Raw genomic sequence first — 15,363 nt, 5'->3', positions numbered from 1 at the left:
GCACACTCAAGTGAACATAATGTTTAGTTAGACGCTTTCAAAATTCCTCCTATTTGTGAAATGCGCTGCTGTATAATTTAGTTAAAGATTGGTGAATTTTCAATTTTGAGTACATCTTATTCACCATCTTAAATGTAAATATATAAAAATAAAAACAAAATATCACATTTTATATATATATATATATACACATGTTTATTAGACTTTATATGTATGACATTTTTACATGTCTCATCAGCCACACAGATATTGGTATCGGCATTATCTAATAAACTAACACCCATAACAGTCAACCACTACTTTTTAAAATGACTCCATTTAATGATGTCAAACTTTCTAAACATCACATTCATAAACAAGGCAACAGACAAGAAGCGAATTAAGCCCTTTGGGCAAAGTGTGAAAGATTCTTCACTAGAAGACAATATATTAAAACGAGGCTGAATCCCTCATTAGACAATGTTATCAAGAAGAGGTTTCTGAGCATTTGAATAATAGTTTCATTGAGATTAAACACCCTCAGAATACCCCATGGAAATTACCTCTGAAAAATTCTCTCGGTTTGCGTTGTGCTATGAGTGTAACAGTAGCAAAGAGAATATATGCAAAAATGAATGACGGCTGAGTAATTTCATGCTGAAAACAGAAACTTTAGTCCATTGAAGGCAGACCCAAAGAATTGATAAGGTCATAAAGGCTGTTGTGGGAGATCTGCAAGCTGACGTTATCATTTTGAAGAGAGGACGCTCCCTCCATCTGAGCTCTTTCGTGAAATTCACGGCATATCAGTGGTACAACCTGTGGAGATGGAAAAAAGATACGTTATAACACTTAAAATGCAGACAAAAAGACTAAATGTGTTTCTGTTTTGAGATATTTACTTTGACTGTAATAAGTTTTTTCTCCAGTGGTTTTCCATCAGGGAGCTTCTCCCCGAAGCACAGGTAGATGGTATAATCCGGAGACCCCCGTCTGTTCTCTTTAAAATCCATCAGATCTGAAAAACAATCGTGATATTCCAATCAGAAAAACACATCGCTGTAATACAGGTTGTTCTGGTCTGTTTTCTGCTGAACATCTAAAGGAAGCATTTGTAACACTGTCACTTACAACAGAAACTTGTCTATCAGTTTGTAAAAACAGTAAAAACACTTAACAATGGAAGTCAATGGGGGCGGGTGTCCAGGAGGGTTTAAAAGCATGAATGTGAAGCTTGTCATTTTGTTAAGCGTTTGGTAAATGAATCTGTCATAACTAATGCTAGCATGTGTAATATTAAAATCATAGGTTAAACTTTCTAAATTGTGTTAAAGTAGCATATTTTAAAATATTATCCGCTGTGCTGTACACTTCGATTGTAAGTGGTGACTTCCATAATAGGGTACAAAATAGGACCTGTTTTTTTTTTTTTTTTTTTTTTTTTTTTTTTTTTACAATTGGTCAGTGAAAGGTGTTTAAATCTTGTTTTTTTTTTGTTTAATTTAAAATGGTCTATATTCAATTTAATACCATTTAAGGGCAACTTTTTGAGCAATGTTGCTGGGCAATCTTGCCAAGCGATTGTTGTTTGGGCACTTTCCCATTGAAAATGGGCAATACATTTCTATCTGGATAATTTAGATCAGTCTTGGGCCCTGTGTCTCATCTGGTTGCCCATTGACGGCAACATTGCTCAAAAAGTTGCCCTGATGTTGTCAAAAAGTTGCCCTGAAAGTTGTCCCAAATGAGTAAAGGCCCGTTCGCACCAAGGATGATAACTATAGATATAACGAGAAAGATATAGTCATAAAAATCGTTCTCAATATTAAAGAATAGCAGAGAAACAATATTGTTGGAATCACTTTCAGAATGATTTTATCCAGCTGATTAATGATAAAAATATTGATAGCCAATCAGAATCCATCCTGCTGTAAAGAGCTTGAGCCTTTAAAGTGACAGACAAGCATGTAATTAGAATGAATGTAACGATATCGTCCGCTGGTGTGGACAATAGTATAGTTATCTTTATAGTTAATGTTCTTGGTGTGAACGGGCCTTAAAAGGGTTGCATATTTCACATAATCTGTCACTCAGTAGCCAGTTTGGGACCAAATACTGATTTATAGTTTGTGATAAACTCATAATTTCCAAAGATTTAAGAAGAATTTTTTTTGTTTTGTTTTTTATTCTGCACTATAAGCATGAGGTACTACAGGTTTGAAGATTGAGCTTTATGCATGCAGTCAATTCTGCAATTTGTGGGGGGAAAAAACATATTTTGCATATGTTCCTGCCATGCTGTAATAATGATGACATCACTTCCTGTATGCCACAATTTTAAGGAATATTTCATTGGAACAGTCATGGTAACCGGGTTGCAAATGGTGGAACCAGCTATAAATTATGTTTTTGGTCATTTTAAAGTAGTTTACAAATGAATTGGATATTAATTCAACATATTATAAAGATCATTCAGTATGCAGTAAATATTCCTTTCTATCATTTATACCTCTTACGAACTTGTCAAAACTGAGCAGTAGCTCCTTGTTGTTCTGATGCAGTTTTCTGGGCTCTGGGTTGTGGATCTCGGACGGGTCACTGGTGCTGACGAAGACTTTACACTTGTCCTGACGGAAGCCGTAGATGCCGTACTGGTTGACCTCCAGCTGCAGGCCTCTCTGAATGCTGTCGAGGATGCGTTTCGTGAAGTGAATCTGTACGTGGTCGATCAGACCCTCGGTGGTCGGGAAGCGTATTGGCGCTCCTCTCAGCTCAGATGGGTCACACTGGTAGTGAAACTGAACGAGTGGCGAAGACAGGCGAGTTTTCAAAACTTCTGTTCTTCTGTAGTTGATCGAGATCTCCAGGTCCCAGAGAGCAGGAAGGTTTCCTTGGTGCGCTAGAAGTAACATTATATAACACAATTTAGAGATACACTACTATGTATGCAATGTTCTAGATATGAATAGTCAATGGTTCAAATAAAGCTAACGCAGTCTCATGGCAATTCATAACTATTTTACGTTTTGGCAGATTTGTGGCAAGTTCAGATGAATTTGTAATCTGAATCATAAGTTTTTGCCCCACTTACAGTTAGGTTTGGGGTGGACGTTAAAGGGGTGGTATAATGCCCTTTTCACAAGATGTAAAATAAGTCTCTGATGTCCCCAGAGTGTGTATGTGAAGTTTTAGCTCAAAATACCTCACAGATATTTTTATATAGCATGTTAAAGATGTCACTTTTTGAGGGTGAGCAAAAACGCACCGTTTTGTGTCTGTTCCTTTAAATGCAAATGAGTTGCTGCTTCCGGCAGAGAGGGCGGAGCTTCAAGAGCTTGCACTCACACAGACATGCACTGAAAATTTCAAAAACTTTTAGCCTTATGTTCAAACCGGATTCAGACAATGATGGAGAGACTCAAGAAGAGGTGACAACATGTAGAATGCAACAGGACGTTTCTGAATGGTTAGTTGATGAATTTATGTAGCTTATGTTTAGTTATCTTCTAGTCATTGATTAGCATATTCTGTCTTGATAATCTATAAATCGTGTTCCGGGGGCAGGGTTTATGTAAATTTTAGGGTTGGTGATGTCACTAACCCTGGTCGTGTAGTCCCTACCAGCCGTTTGTTGTAGTCCTTAAAAAGTGATTTCTTTAAAAGCAAATATCTCCCTTTGCTTTGAACTTTGAGCGTTGTAACTTTGCAGATGTTGTTAATGCTCAAACAGCAACATTACACACTGACTAAACTTAAAAAAGTGAAATCATAATCAGCCACCCCTTTAATGTTTGCTTTTCTCTTAAAATTATTTTTGTACTAATCAACCGAATTCATATGAAATATCCAACTTGTGTAAAACAGTTACAATTTCTCATGGAATTGGGTTGAATGAAACGGTTTTGGCATCTGCAACAGCTTGTTGTGTTACCATTAGTGTCGGATTGCTGGACTGGGGCCGGTGTGTTGTTCTGCATGCACGGATCATCTGAGTAGGGCGTCTCAAAGTTGCTCCTCGAGGGAGTCTGTATGTTTTGTTGGGAAGAGGTGTCCCATGGAAGGGGTTCTGTGGATAGAAAGGGTATATTATGAATCTGCCCAAGTAAGATCCTCATCTACCCTTTATTTATATAGCGCTTTATATACAGATTGTTTCAAAGCAGCTTTACAGTGATAAACAGGAAAATAATGATTTAATGATGCAAACAGAATTCAATTCTGCTGCTCTAAAAAGAAAACAGTGTCATTGTTCAGCTGAGGTCAGTTTAAAGTTGATTCAGTTCTGTTCAATAACTTCGTAAAGATCATCAATTATGAAATGAGTTCAATTCAACTATTAAGCAGCTCTGTAGAAAACAATGATGTCATCATTCAGCTCAGCTCAGTTCACAATTGTGTCAGTGCAGTCAACTCAATAATATTGTTGAATATGAAGTGTCCCCAAATAAGCAAGCCAAAAGACGACAGTGACAAGGAACCCAAACTCCATCATGTGACACATGGAGGGGAAAAAAGTGTGGATTCTAAAGGTGTGGTAACATTTGCAAAATTTTGTAAAAATAAAGTTGAATGTCAAAAGGGTAGTTAAAGTGGGTGGGATTATAGACTGATTGTTATAGTTGCGCCACCATCTCGTCTACTGTCCACGATTCTTTTTTCAAGTTTTGTGCGATGGTCGAAAGCAAGTTGTTTAAAAAAAAAATTGTGCGAACACATGATAGTGCAGTGGCTGTTGCTTACTATTTAAATCTAGCGGGTTTGGTGTCGCAAATCCAATGATGCTGGTAGTGACGATTCTCTCTGACCAGTCAGTGATCTGCAGTGTTTACACGTCACATTTTAGTATCGCTACGGCTCGCTTAGAACCTTAACTGAGGTGGTACTAAAAAAAGTACTAGGTACTGTACACAGTGAAACCCCCATGATTGCATGTGCATGATTGCACAAACATGGTTTGTTTAAATTACTAAAACTACTAAATGTAGTAAAGATAGTGCACAGACACCAAAAAGTGTCGTCCCAGATCCGGGCCACATCTGGTACATGTGGATTCAACGCGTACCAGACATGGGCCGGATCTGGGCTGACGATGATGTAGATAGTAAAATTTTTACCTGCATGTTGATTTAGATGCATTGTCTTCACTTGGCTGAGCAATTCCTGCTGTATCAGACATAATATAATATATATTTATTATTTATTTGAAAAATATAATTCAATCATTTTATTTATATACACTACCGGTCAATGTGTAATAATTATGATTTATTTTTTACCCTTTATCAGCATAATTACTCCAGTCTTCAGTGTCACATGATGCTTCAGAAAAATCATTTTAATATGCTGCTCAATCATTTACAATTACTAATAGGGCTGAATTATTAATAATGTTTCTTATTGTTGAAAATATGTTGCTTTTGATCAATTTAATGTATCCTTGCTGAATTAAGTATCTCTCAAAAAAAAAAAACAATTTCCACAAAAATATTACGCAGCAAAAACTGCTTTCAACATTGACAATAATAATAAATGTTTCTTGAGCAGCAAATCAACATATTAGAATGATTTCCAAAGGACAATGTGACACTGAAGGCTGGAGTAATGATGCTGAAAATTCACAATTATTCCTAACTTTTGGCCAGTAGTGTATAATTTATAATTCATGTAATATTTAAAAATATCTCATATTTTAAAAAATAATGAATTCCATTTATTGTGTATATATTATTATATCTACTGCCAGTGATACATCTGGGCCTTACCTCCATGTCCATGTCAGACATGTAATCAGAAGTGCTGTAGATGTCAGCAATGAATGGTAGCTGAAGTTGAACTGGCTCTACCCTCTGTATCTCTTGGTGATCTGAAGAACAAGGTTAACCAGAGCTTTAAAATCAACTCATTTTCCCATGACAAGAGCAGACTAAGCAATTAAACTCACTTTGAGGACGGATAATGCGATACACTTTGTGTTGGTCCTCCGCATCTTTGGAGTGATCCTCTAACATCTCAAAGTTTTTTAGACTACGAAGCGCACAACGGAAATTTGTCTTCCATTTCGCTTTGTCGTAAGGGTTCTCCTTGATCTTCCCGCTGACCACAGCCCACTCCTGAACAGACCAATAATACAACACGTTACATTTATTTCAAGTTAGTGTAATTACAATTCAAATGATGTTTCAAATGATTTTAATAACTTTTAGGGTGAATTCCACTTAATTGTTAGGAAATCCCACGGCCCGCCCCCTTTTTTAAAACCCTGCCCCCTTTTAAACCCCCACCCCCTTTGAAGATCTTCAGAGTGCAGCTATATTGTTCATGCAGAAGTGAAATGTGAGATGAAAGGAGGAAGTTACCTTAAATATTTTAACATCCTCGTCCCCAAGGTCTCTTCTAGAGTTGTGTTTCCAAGGGATCCGAAATGTATCGAAGCCTATCATGCGCAATCCCTCATATTTCCCACTTTCCACCTGCTCTATAAGCCACGGGCCGAACTGAGGTTTGCCCATCGTGCTGCTTAAAAAAAATCAATGGGAGATCAAAAAGAGATGTGCTTAGTGACGTCACTGTATGTCAGACAGCTGAATGTACTACATTTTGTTAGCTAAAGTTTACATTGATAAGCATTTTTTTACAGGTTGAATTAATAATAATTTCTTTCTTAATTAATAAATATTCAAATTACTTATAAACTCAAATACAATATGTATGCAACACTGCAGTGTTTATTATATTCTGTAATAAAATGTAAACAAATATAAGGATTTTGGTTGAATTTGAACAATATTAACTACTATATTTTGATTTTATTGAAACTTCTAAAAATAAAACGTCCAAAATAATAGCCAACAATAGCTATTTCTTTTTTTAGAATTTCATAATACCTTTCACTTTTTAAACAGCATGCAATATGCGCATGTAAAAAAAGATCTATCATTTTAATATGTAAATCTGTAACCCAAAAACTGTACCCACTTCATATCTGCAGCTCAAATCGAGGCTATTGCATATTTCCTGGAACAACATTCCTATCCCTAACCCTTACCCTTAAATTATCTCTAAAATCAGAGGGAAATGACAGATGAATAACACTGATGTAGAAGCAAAACTTGTTTACACCCCATGGTTTACACTCATGTAAACTTGGCATAAACTGTAAACTAGTCCCTAAAATCTGATTGGTTGATGGAAATGTAGCTCAGGATCCAGGAACGTGTTGTATTTGGTGAAATCACGTTCACTGACACATACATGAACACATACGTCAAACGCGAGCGACGCTTCAGGTTTAAACGCTCGTGAAAACGCGTAGCCTATTGGGTCGTGCTCGTGCACTAGGTTTTGAGACACAGCCTATATTTCATAATAATGATAATAATTGCATCATCTTACCTCTGCATCGCTGCTATGATTTGGTCCTGACGAAGTTTTTCTACCGCGTAGTTTACATCGGTTTGGTGTGTGTGTGTGTTGTGTTTTATACCGTGTCCGTGAAGCGTCACACAGGCACACCCCCTTGCAGACAGGAGGAGTTTCAAGAGAAAGCGAGATATAACTGAAAATAAAACTGACTTGGCAATAATTCGTCTTCTTACATCATCATCGTTTCCGTTTAAGGTGAAGGCTGATGATGATGATGACACCTATTGGCTTTACAAATAAATGAGCATGTTTGTGATACCGGGTTTTCCACCACTTTCATTTATTATAATCATAAAGACTCACGGGTATTCAAACTTTTTTGATGTCAAGGGCACCAAAATATGATGACACCAGTAAGTAAGTGTGATATTATAAAGACAAAGCGATGTTTAAGAATAAGCCTAACTGGCATATTATGCCATTGTAGTACAAAATAATTAAAATATTGTCTAGATAATATTCAAAATACTTTGTGAAAAATAGCCTAATACGCAGCACAACCGTGATAATAAGAATAATGAATGACACTGAAGACTGGAAAATTTCAACTTTGCCATCACAGGAATACATTTTATTTGAAAATATATTAAAATGAGAAAACAGTTCTTGTAATTTTACATGACAGTTTTACTGTTGAAGTTTTCCGTGACCCCTAGACCCCTACATGTTATTGCATTTTAGTGTTGTTCGAGTTTTACGGATGTGATAGAAACTGAACACTATTTTTGAATTTGTATGTACTTGTATGCCAATTTAACATTCAAAACAACTTCTTTTGTGATTGCTCAACGCTGCATATTGCCAAATGATATTTTGACACAAAGGCCTTGTTTATTGTGATTGTAATGTCTTATCAACATGTAGGCCTACTTAAGCTATTGCCTATTGTGTACATAGAACTGTAAAAGTACAGAGTTCAAACAGATCCTGCATCATATTCATCATGGGAAAGCACTTATGAACAGCACTGCTCAAATCACAGTGGAATGTCTTTTGTTACACGCACCCTTCTCTGACGTGTGAATCAGACAATACAGTGATTTATCAGAAAACGTCCAGACAAATATGCTTAAGGCCTATTTGCTTAAGGCCTAAGTATATTTTCAGTGCTATTTCTAAATCCTTTGGGACAGAGGGTTAATGCTAAAGTCTGATTACTTCCATATTGGTCCAATATACATCTAAATACAATATTCTGTTTTATTTTATTGAATACAGTGATTCAATTGCAACCTTTGGTCAAGAGGGATTGATGTCACGAGAGCACAGTTTCAGGGATGCGTGTAGTGACTTGAACAGGTGTGTTTCTGCACACTGTCCTCATTTATGTGGCAGGGCAGCTGTAAGAGAGGAACCTGAGAGAACTATGACAGTGCTGTTATTAATATTGCACGTTCACTGCACTTTCTCTTGAAGTTTGGAGAGCATGTGTGTGTTGTTTCGCAGTGGAAAAAGGAAATGAATCTCAGAGTAAGGGTGCACTTCTCTCTACAGACTCCTAGGAAGAGCTTTCCTCCGGTGTTTGGTTGTTTCCCCAGTACTAAAGTCTCTTGACCACAGTCAGCTGACAGGGTGCTCCTAGCCTACATCAAGCAATATAGTGTTTTCATATCCCTTTTTTCGGTGATTTCATGTAAAATAGAGAGAAAGTGTCAGACACCTGTGACTGCATGGAAATAAAAACCTATTTATTCAGAACACCATTGCTGAAATCTCAGCTGGACAAAACTGTGATCTTTCACCAACAAAGTTGCATACCACTTTTTATTCCATTATTCTAAAACTACTTGATTATTTTTGTGAATGTAAATTTTAACAGGTAAACATATATAATATGATAACAACAGACAGTGTGACTACTAGTTTTGGATTTGATCAAGTTATGGTAATAGTTGCATTAATGGACTGGTAAAATGAAGGTCTACTAATGATCAACGATTGTTTTCATCTTGTCCAATTCTGCCCTCTGCTGGTGATGAAACTCCTACACAATAGAAATAGAAGTTTCATAATTATTTAGTAACCAGAAATAGTAATGATCTATCTATCTATCTATCTATCTATCTATCTATCTATCTATCTATCTATCTATCTATCTATCTATCTATCTATCTATCTATCTATCTATCTATCTATCTATCTATCTATCTATCTATCTATCTATCTACTCTATATTGTGAAAAGTGCCTTTACATGCACATGAACTTTAATGACATCCCATTCTTAATCCGTAGGGTTTAATATGGAGTTGGCCCACCCTTTGCAGCTGTAACAGCTTCAACTCTTCTGGGATGACTGTCCACAAGGTTTAGGAGTGTGTTTATGGGATTTTTTTATCATTCTTCTAGAAGAGCATTTGTGAGGTCAGGCACTGATGTTGGACGAGAAGGACTGGCTCACAGTCTCCGCTCTAATTCATCCCAAAGCTGCTCTATCGGGTTGAGGTCAGGACTCTGTGCAGGACAGTCAAGTTCCTCCACATCAAACTCGCTCATCCATGTCTTTATGGACCTTGCTTTGTGCACTATCTATCTATCTATCTATCTATCTATCTATCTATCTATCTATCTATCTATCTATCTATCTATCTATCTATCTATCTATCTATCTATCTATCTATCCATCCATCCATCCATATATCCATCTATCTATCTATCTATCTATCTATCTATCTATCTATCTATCTATCTATCTATCTATCTATCTATCTATCTATCTATCTATCTATCAGTTAATGTCTATTAATTAATGCTTCAGGTATCATGATATAATGATTAACAACACTTTTTACAGCACTTAATACAATGTTAACTTCTACATATTAATAGACTTTAGCATTTAGTGTTGTATGGATTAACATTAGTTATGTTATTAACATTAGTTAATTAGTCAATTACCTAATGTTAATAGTTACAGTTTTTCTCAGTCGCTTTGGTGCATTTCTCACATCACTATTTACATTTGCACAACAGTTAATGCAGTTCTCAAAACAATTAGTACAAACTGCAAAACCTAGTTGATAACCTGCAAAAGCGTGTCACTTGCTCAAAATGGATAGCTCATTCCTCAAAAGCAAGTATTCATGTCAATGAAAGTGTCATCAAGATGAAAAGTCCTGACACCATTGTTTATGAACAAGATAGTCAAATGGCTTTGTCATGTTTTCATTATGACAGTTTACTCTGTAAATGTTTTCCAATGCAAAAAAAGTCAGATCTTGGTGACACTACCTGAAAATGCTCAAGACAGCACTATATACTATTTGCACAGCCATTTGAAAAATACAGTAAAGTTACACATTACTGTATTTAGTGAGGTAAATGAGTACAAGACACTGAATATGTATGTTTCACATTTTTACTGCATATGCTCTTTGCAATTCTAATTTGTTCACAGCATTGTGCAAAAGAAAAAATACACCCTTATTTACAACAAACATAAACTCCCTTTGGGTAGAGCTGTGCACAACTGTAAACAACATTGCAGTACATATTGGAACTGAACATACAACATACATAGCACTGAAATCATTAATGCACATCCAGACTGAGAGAAATTGTTCAATTTAGGAGACATTTTCAGGAAAAAAAAAGATAAAAAAAAAATGTGTAAAATTTGCTTGACAGATTTTGACAACTAGTTCAACATTTTTGTATGTAATGACTCAAGCAATGAAATGATGACTATTAATTTTATATGGAATGACTATTCAGCATTCACAAGTATAGTTAATTTTGACTGACATGACATAAGCAAATGATAATGTTATAAAACAGCAGAGAGTTGTATGAAAGCAATTGATGCATGTCCAAAAGCATTTGCAATTTGTTGGAAGGAATGAGAAACTGCTACTATGATGTGCACAAATGACTAAATGTTGTGGAGGTTGAACTAACTGTTGTGCAAATGTAAATAGTGATGTGAGAAATGCACCAAAGCGACTGAGAAAAACTGTAATTGTAACCAGAAGAGATCTAGTGGCTTTGATGGTCATTTGAGTAGTGAACTCTGCAGACATGTTCAAGAAACCATGAGTTTTGTGACATGGCGTGTTATACTGCTGGAAGCAGCCGTTTAACCTGTGGTCATAAAGGGACTGACATGGTCAGCAACAGGCTGTGGCGTTTAAATGATGCTCAATCGGTACAAAGGGGCCCAAAGTGTGGCAAGAAAATATCCAAAACACCATTACATCAGCAGTAGCCTGAACCATTGATACAAGGCAGGATGGATCCATGCTTTCATGTGGCTTATGTCAAATTCTGACCCTACCACCTGACAGGAGTGTCACTGGTGTGTCTTCTGCTTCAAGGTTGGACGTGTTGTGTGTTCAGACCTCGGTTGTAACGAGTGGTTATTTGAGTTACTGTTGTCTTTCTATCAGCTGGATCAGTCTGATCATTCTCCTCTGACCTCTGGCATCAACAAGGCATTTTCAACCACAGAACTGTCGCTCACTGGATATTTTCTCTTTTTCGTACCACTCTCTGTAAACCCTAGAGATGGTTGTGCAAATCCCAGTAGATCAGCAGTTTCTGAAATACTCCAGCAACGAGGCCACGTTCAAAGTCACTTAAATCACATTTCTTCCCCATTATGATGCTCAGTTTGAACTTCTGCAGATCGTCTTGACCATGTCTAAATACCTACATGCATTGTGTGTGTGTGTGTGTGTGTGTGTGTGTGTGTGTGTGTGTGTGTGTGTGTGTGTGTGTGTGTGTGTGTGACATAAACATACCTAATGCTTGTTCAAAAAATGTAATATGAAATAATTATGGATTAATGAACCATATTATTCAGTTTATAAAGTAACATTAAAATGAACAAAAACAGTAAACATTGCTATGTCCATTGTTAGTTAAACTAACTGTACTTTATTATATGTAATAGCGATTCATTTTATAGTTGATGAATTATCAGGATATGGAGCAAAATACAATCCTAGCAAGACTTTAAAAAAAATGTTTTGGATAGCCATGCCTCTTTTTACCACTAGAGGGAGTCAGATTTCTGCTAACACACCAATATTTAACTATAGGCTTCTACTACTGCAACTACAGTACCATGAGTTACAGTAATAAATAACAGGAGGTATTAGATGAGCAAATAAAACAACAAACTGTCAGGTCTGCAGCACAGACTGTCTTCATTTGTTATGACTTTAGGCTGTTATTAAAATGTATAGGCTTATGCATTCCATTTACTTTCAAAAGTATATGGGTATATTTTTAAAAATAGAATAGAAAATAGCGAGACCTGTGCTAAAGAATCAGATAAACAACAAAAGTCCACAAATGACTTTTCATTCAGAAAGACACTTGCAGGGGCAGATGACATTTCAGTATTTCAATATCGTTTGTATGTCACAAATAAATATTTTATCATATAACATTATATAATATATAAATAATATGTACAGTAAGTTCCAAAGGTCTGAGACCACATTGTAAAAATTATTGATTTTTTATTCTGTAAAAGATTGGATTTTGAAAAAAGCAAATCAAAGAAAAGTTATTATATAAAATAAATAGGATTTACGATTCCTAAGCTTTTGCAAGGTCAATATTTAAAGGTAAGCAAATTTGTCAGACTTGCTTTCTCTTTGGACATCATGAAACACAATCACCAGGGTCCAGCTTGAGTGGCTACTGTGCCATTAAATATAAGGGCTGGATTTTAAAATGATGCTGTTTTTTCTTTTATATTATGAATCAAAGTCAATAGCGTGCATTTTCATTAGTGATCTTAGACTTTTTGATTTCGCTGATAATCACAATGTCTTTTACATGCAGCCCAATTCATAGTCTATATTTTATTACATTTCTGTATGTTGGTATTTTTGTAAGTGAATTTGTATTGGGTGTAACAGACCAAAAGAGAACAAATCTAAACTGAACTCTTTCAAAGAATTTTAGTTTCTTTTCAAAAGCATCTATAAAGCCATTCACCTTTTATTCAGCACATTTTGTGGTCTCTGTCATTCAGTTTAAAAGCGTTTGAATCCACCAATAGGCTTTGAGGCTGCAGATATTGGGATGTAAATGAGCACACAGCGCGTGCTGGCGCAGTGAAAGCGTCCGATTGTTTATTGAGCTCGCGGAGCCACGCGCCCGGCTCGCGGAGCGTCACCCGGCGGGGGCGGAGTCTCGCGCAAGAAGCGTGCGTCTTCAAAGGGGGTGGGGTGTCGGACGCGTGTTGAAAAAGCAGAGGGCTGCCAAAGTTTGTATCAGATACGAGGGACAGCGAGACTCGGACCACAATACTCCCGAACGACCACGCGAAAGGCACGAGAGTCGTGCGTCGCCACTTTGTGTGTGTGTGTGTGTGTGTGTGACAGTGATAGTGGATTTCTTGTTACACTAGACTTACCAAAAGAGATGAATACTGCAACGCAACTGGCGCAAAGTGCATGCAACGCGTCCATCACCCTGCAAGAGTGCGCGCTCCCGAGTCAAACCAAGTTGAAGGTGCTGAAAAGACAGCGCTCGAGCTCACCGGAACTCCTGCGCTGCAAGCGGAGACTCACGTTCAACGGGCTGGGATACACCATCCCGCAGCAGCAGCCCGTCGCAGTGGCGCGACGCAACGAACGCGAGAGGAACCGCGTCAAACAGGTCAACATGGGATTCCAGACGTTGCGTCAACACGTCCCTAACGGCGCGGCCAATAAGAAGATGAGTAAAGTGGAAACGCTGCGCTCGGCGGTGGAGTACATCCGCGCGTTGCAGCAGCTGCTAGACGAGCACGACGCGATCTCTGCCGCTTTCCAGTGCGGCGTTCCGTCGCCGACGCTCTCGAACTCGTACTCCGCAGATCCAGAGTCGCCGCACTCGTCCTATTCGTCCGATGAAGGGAGTTACGAGCACCTCAGCTCTGAAGACCAAGAGCTGCTGGACTTCACCACTTGGTTTGATCGCTACTGATGAGATTTTACTAGCCTGCACCCAAACTTTCCAAGGGAACTTCTTCTCGTGACTGCTGGAAAACCCAGTTTAGGCAATCTACATGTATTTTGGAACATGGCTGCTAGTTTCTTGCTGGTCTGTTGACCACCTTAAGCTATTATGGTGGTTTGTTGCTGGTCCGAGATGATCTTAGACCAGATTGAAACCAACCACTGTGTTTCAAAATAGCCTAAACTTCACAGATCGCTGGCTCAGCAGGCAGTGCCGTGGCTTAGTGGTTAAGCTGGAAAAGGCTGTAGGCTCAAACCCCAGTGGGGTCCATGAGCTTCTACAAAACAATACAAAAAGACTGCTGAATGAACATTTCATAAGTGCAATTGTGGGCATGATATGCCGAGGCATATGTTCTTAATGTCCTGTTATGTTATTTTGATAAAACAAACTCCCCTAGTCAATTCCAAGAATGTCAAGTTAATGGGAATATTGATTATTCCCAGACAGCAACATACGGTCCAGATCCGGCCCACATCTGGGCTGTGTGGAATCCATGTGTATCAGATATGGGCCGGATCTGGGCCAAAACTATGTTGCTGTCTGGGTTACCTACAACCAACTACCAGGTCTGCTTAAGGACCTATGTTGAAATTTGTACAATAACTTTTTTGTATTGTTAAAGATGAAGATATATTTTTTTGTAAGCCTCTTTGTGACAATGAACACTGTTAGTTTGTTGTAATAATAACCATTCCGTTATAGGTCAAAGTTGTTTTTAACACTGGAGAAGATTTGATCTGTCGATCTGTATTTATCAAAATTGTATTGTTTAGATGTAGTTCTTCCTGTGAAACCATACATGGCAGATTTTTTTCAATGCACTTGTCCATTTTTTTAGTAGTGTACATAAGTGATTTAACAAATATATTTTGTGGTAAATAAATCTGCTCTATTTATGCATACGTCAGTGTTTCTGGTTGATTTTCAGCTTGGGAAGACAATACGTTTTCCCTGCTTGACAGGTGATAAAACATTCCTGTGGATGTGGAAGAATCCGTCTCTT

The 15,363-nt window shown here is 37.4% G+C and overlaps 2 protein-coding genes across 3 annotated transcripts; one reads left to right on the top strand and one right to left on the bottom strand.

Annotated features, from left to right (window-relative positions):
* Positions 1-174: 174 nt before the first annotated feature.
* Positions 175-7,551, bottom strand: irf7 (interferon regulatory factor 7). Of its 2 annotated transcripts, none has more exons than XM_079860195.1 (9): positions 7,372-7,551; positions 6,336-6,495; positions 5,921-6,089; positions 5,742-5,842; positions 5,094-5,142; positions 3,911-4,045; positions 2,489-2,878; positions 882-997; positions 175-798 (listed from the first exon to the last, which is right to left on the bottom strand). In XM_079860195.1, the coding sequence occupies exons 1-9, from the start codon at positions 7,377-7,379 to the stop codon at positions 652-654; spliced, it is 1,275 nt and encodes a 424-aa protein (XP_079716321.1). In that variant the 5' UTR covers positions 7,380-7,551; the 3' UTR covers positions 175-651. The 2 variants fall into 2 exon arrangements, with proteins under 2 accessions (XP_079716321.1, XP_079716320.1); XM_079860194.1 differs by having other exon boundaries at positions 6,336-6,492; positions 7,372-7,459.
* Positions 7,552-13,476: 5,925 nt separating this feature from the next.
* On the top strand, positions 13,477-15,159 carry LOC307151602 (achaete-scute homolog 1b-like). The gene has a single exon (XM_079859700.1). The coding sequence runs from the start codon at positions 13,779-13,781 to the stop codon at positions 14,322-14,324; it is 546 nt and encodes a 181-aa protein (XP_079715826.1). The 5' UTR covers positions 13,477-13,778; the 3' UTR covers positions 14,325-15,159.
* The last annotated feature ends 204 nt before the right edge of the window (positions 15,160-15,363 follow it).

This window comes from Squalius cephalus, assembly GCF_949319135.1.
Source record: "Squalius cephalus genome assembly, chromosome: 23".
In the NCBI taxonomy this organism is placed as follows: domain Eukaryota; kingdom Metazoa; phylum Chordata; class Actinopteri; order Cypriniformes; family Leuciscidae; genus Squalius; species Squalius cephalus.
Note: the sequence above shows the minus strand (reverse complement) of the source record. Positions and strands in the feature narration are given on the sequence as shown.

Bases quoted from the DNA above. Each gene is read 5' to 3' on its own strand.
- irf7 (XM_079860195.1), bottom strand. The intron at 5,143-5,741 runs GTAAGGCCCAGA...TGTCTGATACAG, and splicing joins TGTCTGACATGGACATGGAG to CAGGAATTGCTCAGCCAAGT. The intron at 4,046-5,093 runs GTAAAAATTTTA...TTCTATCCACAG, and splicing joins GCATCTAAATCAACATGCAG to AACCCCTTCCATGGGACACC.
- LOC307151602 (XM_079859700.1), top strand. From the start codon at position 13,779: ATGAATACTGCAACGCAACTGGCGCAAAGTGCATGCAACGCGTCCATC.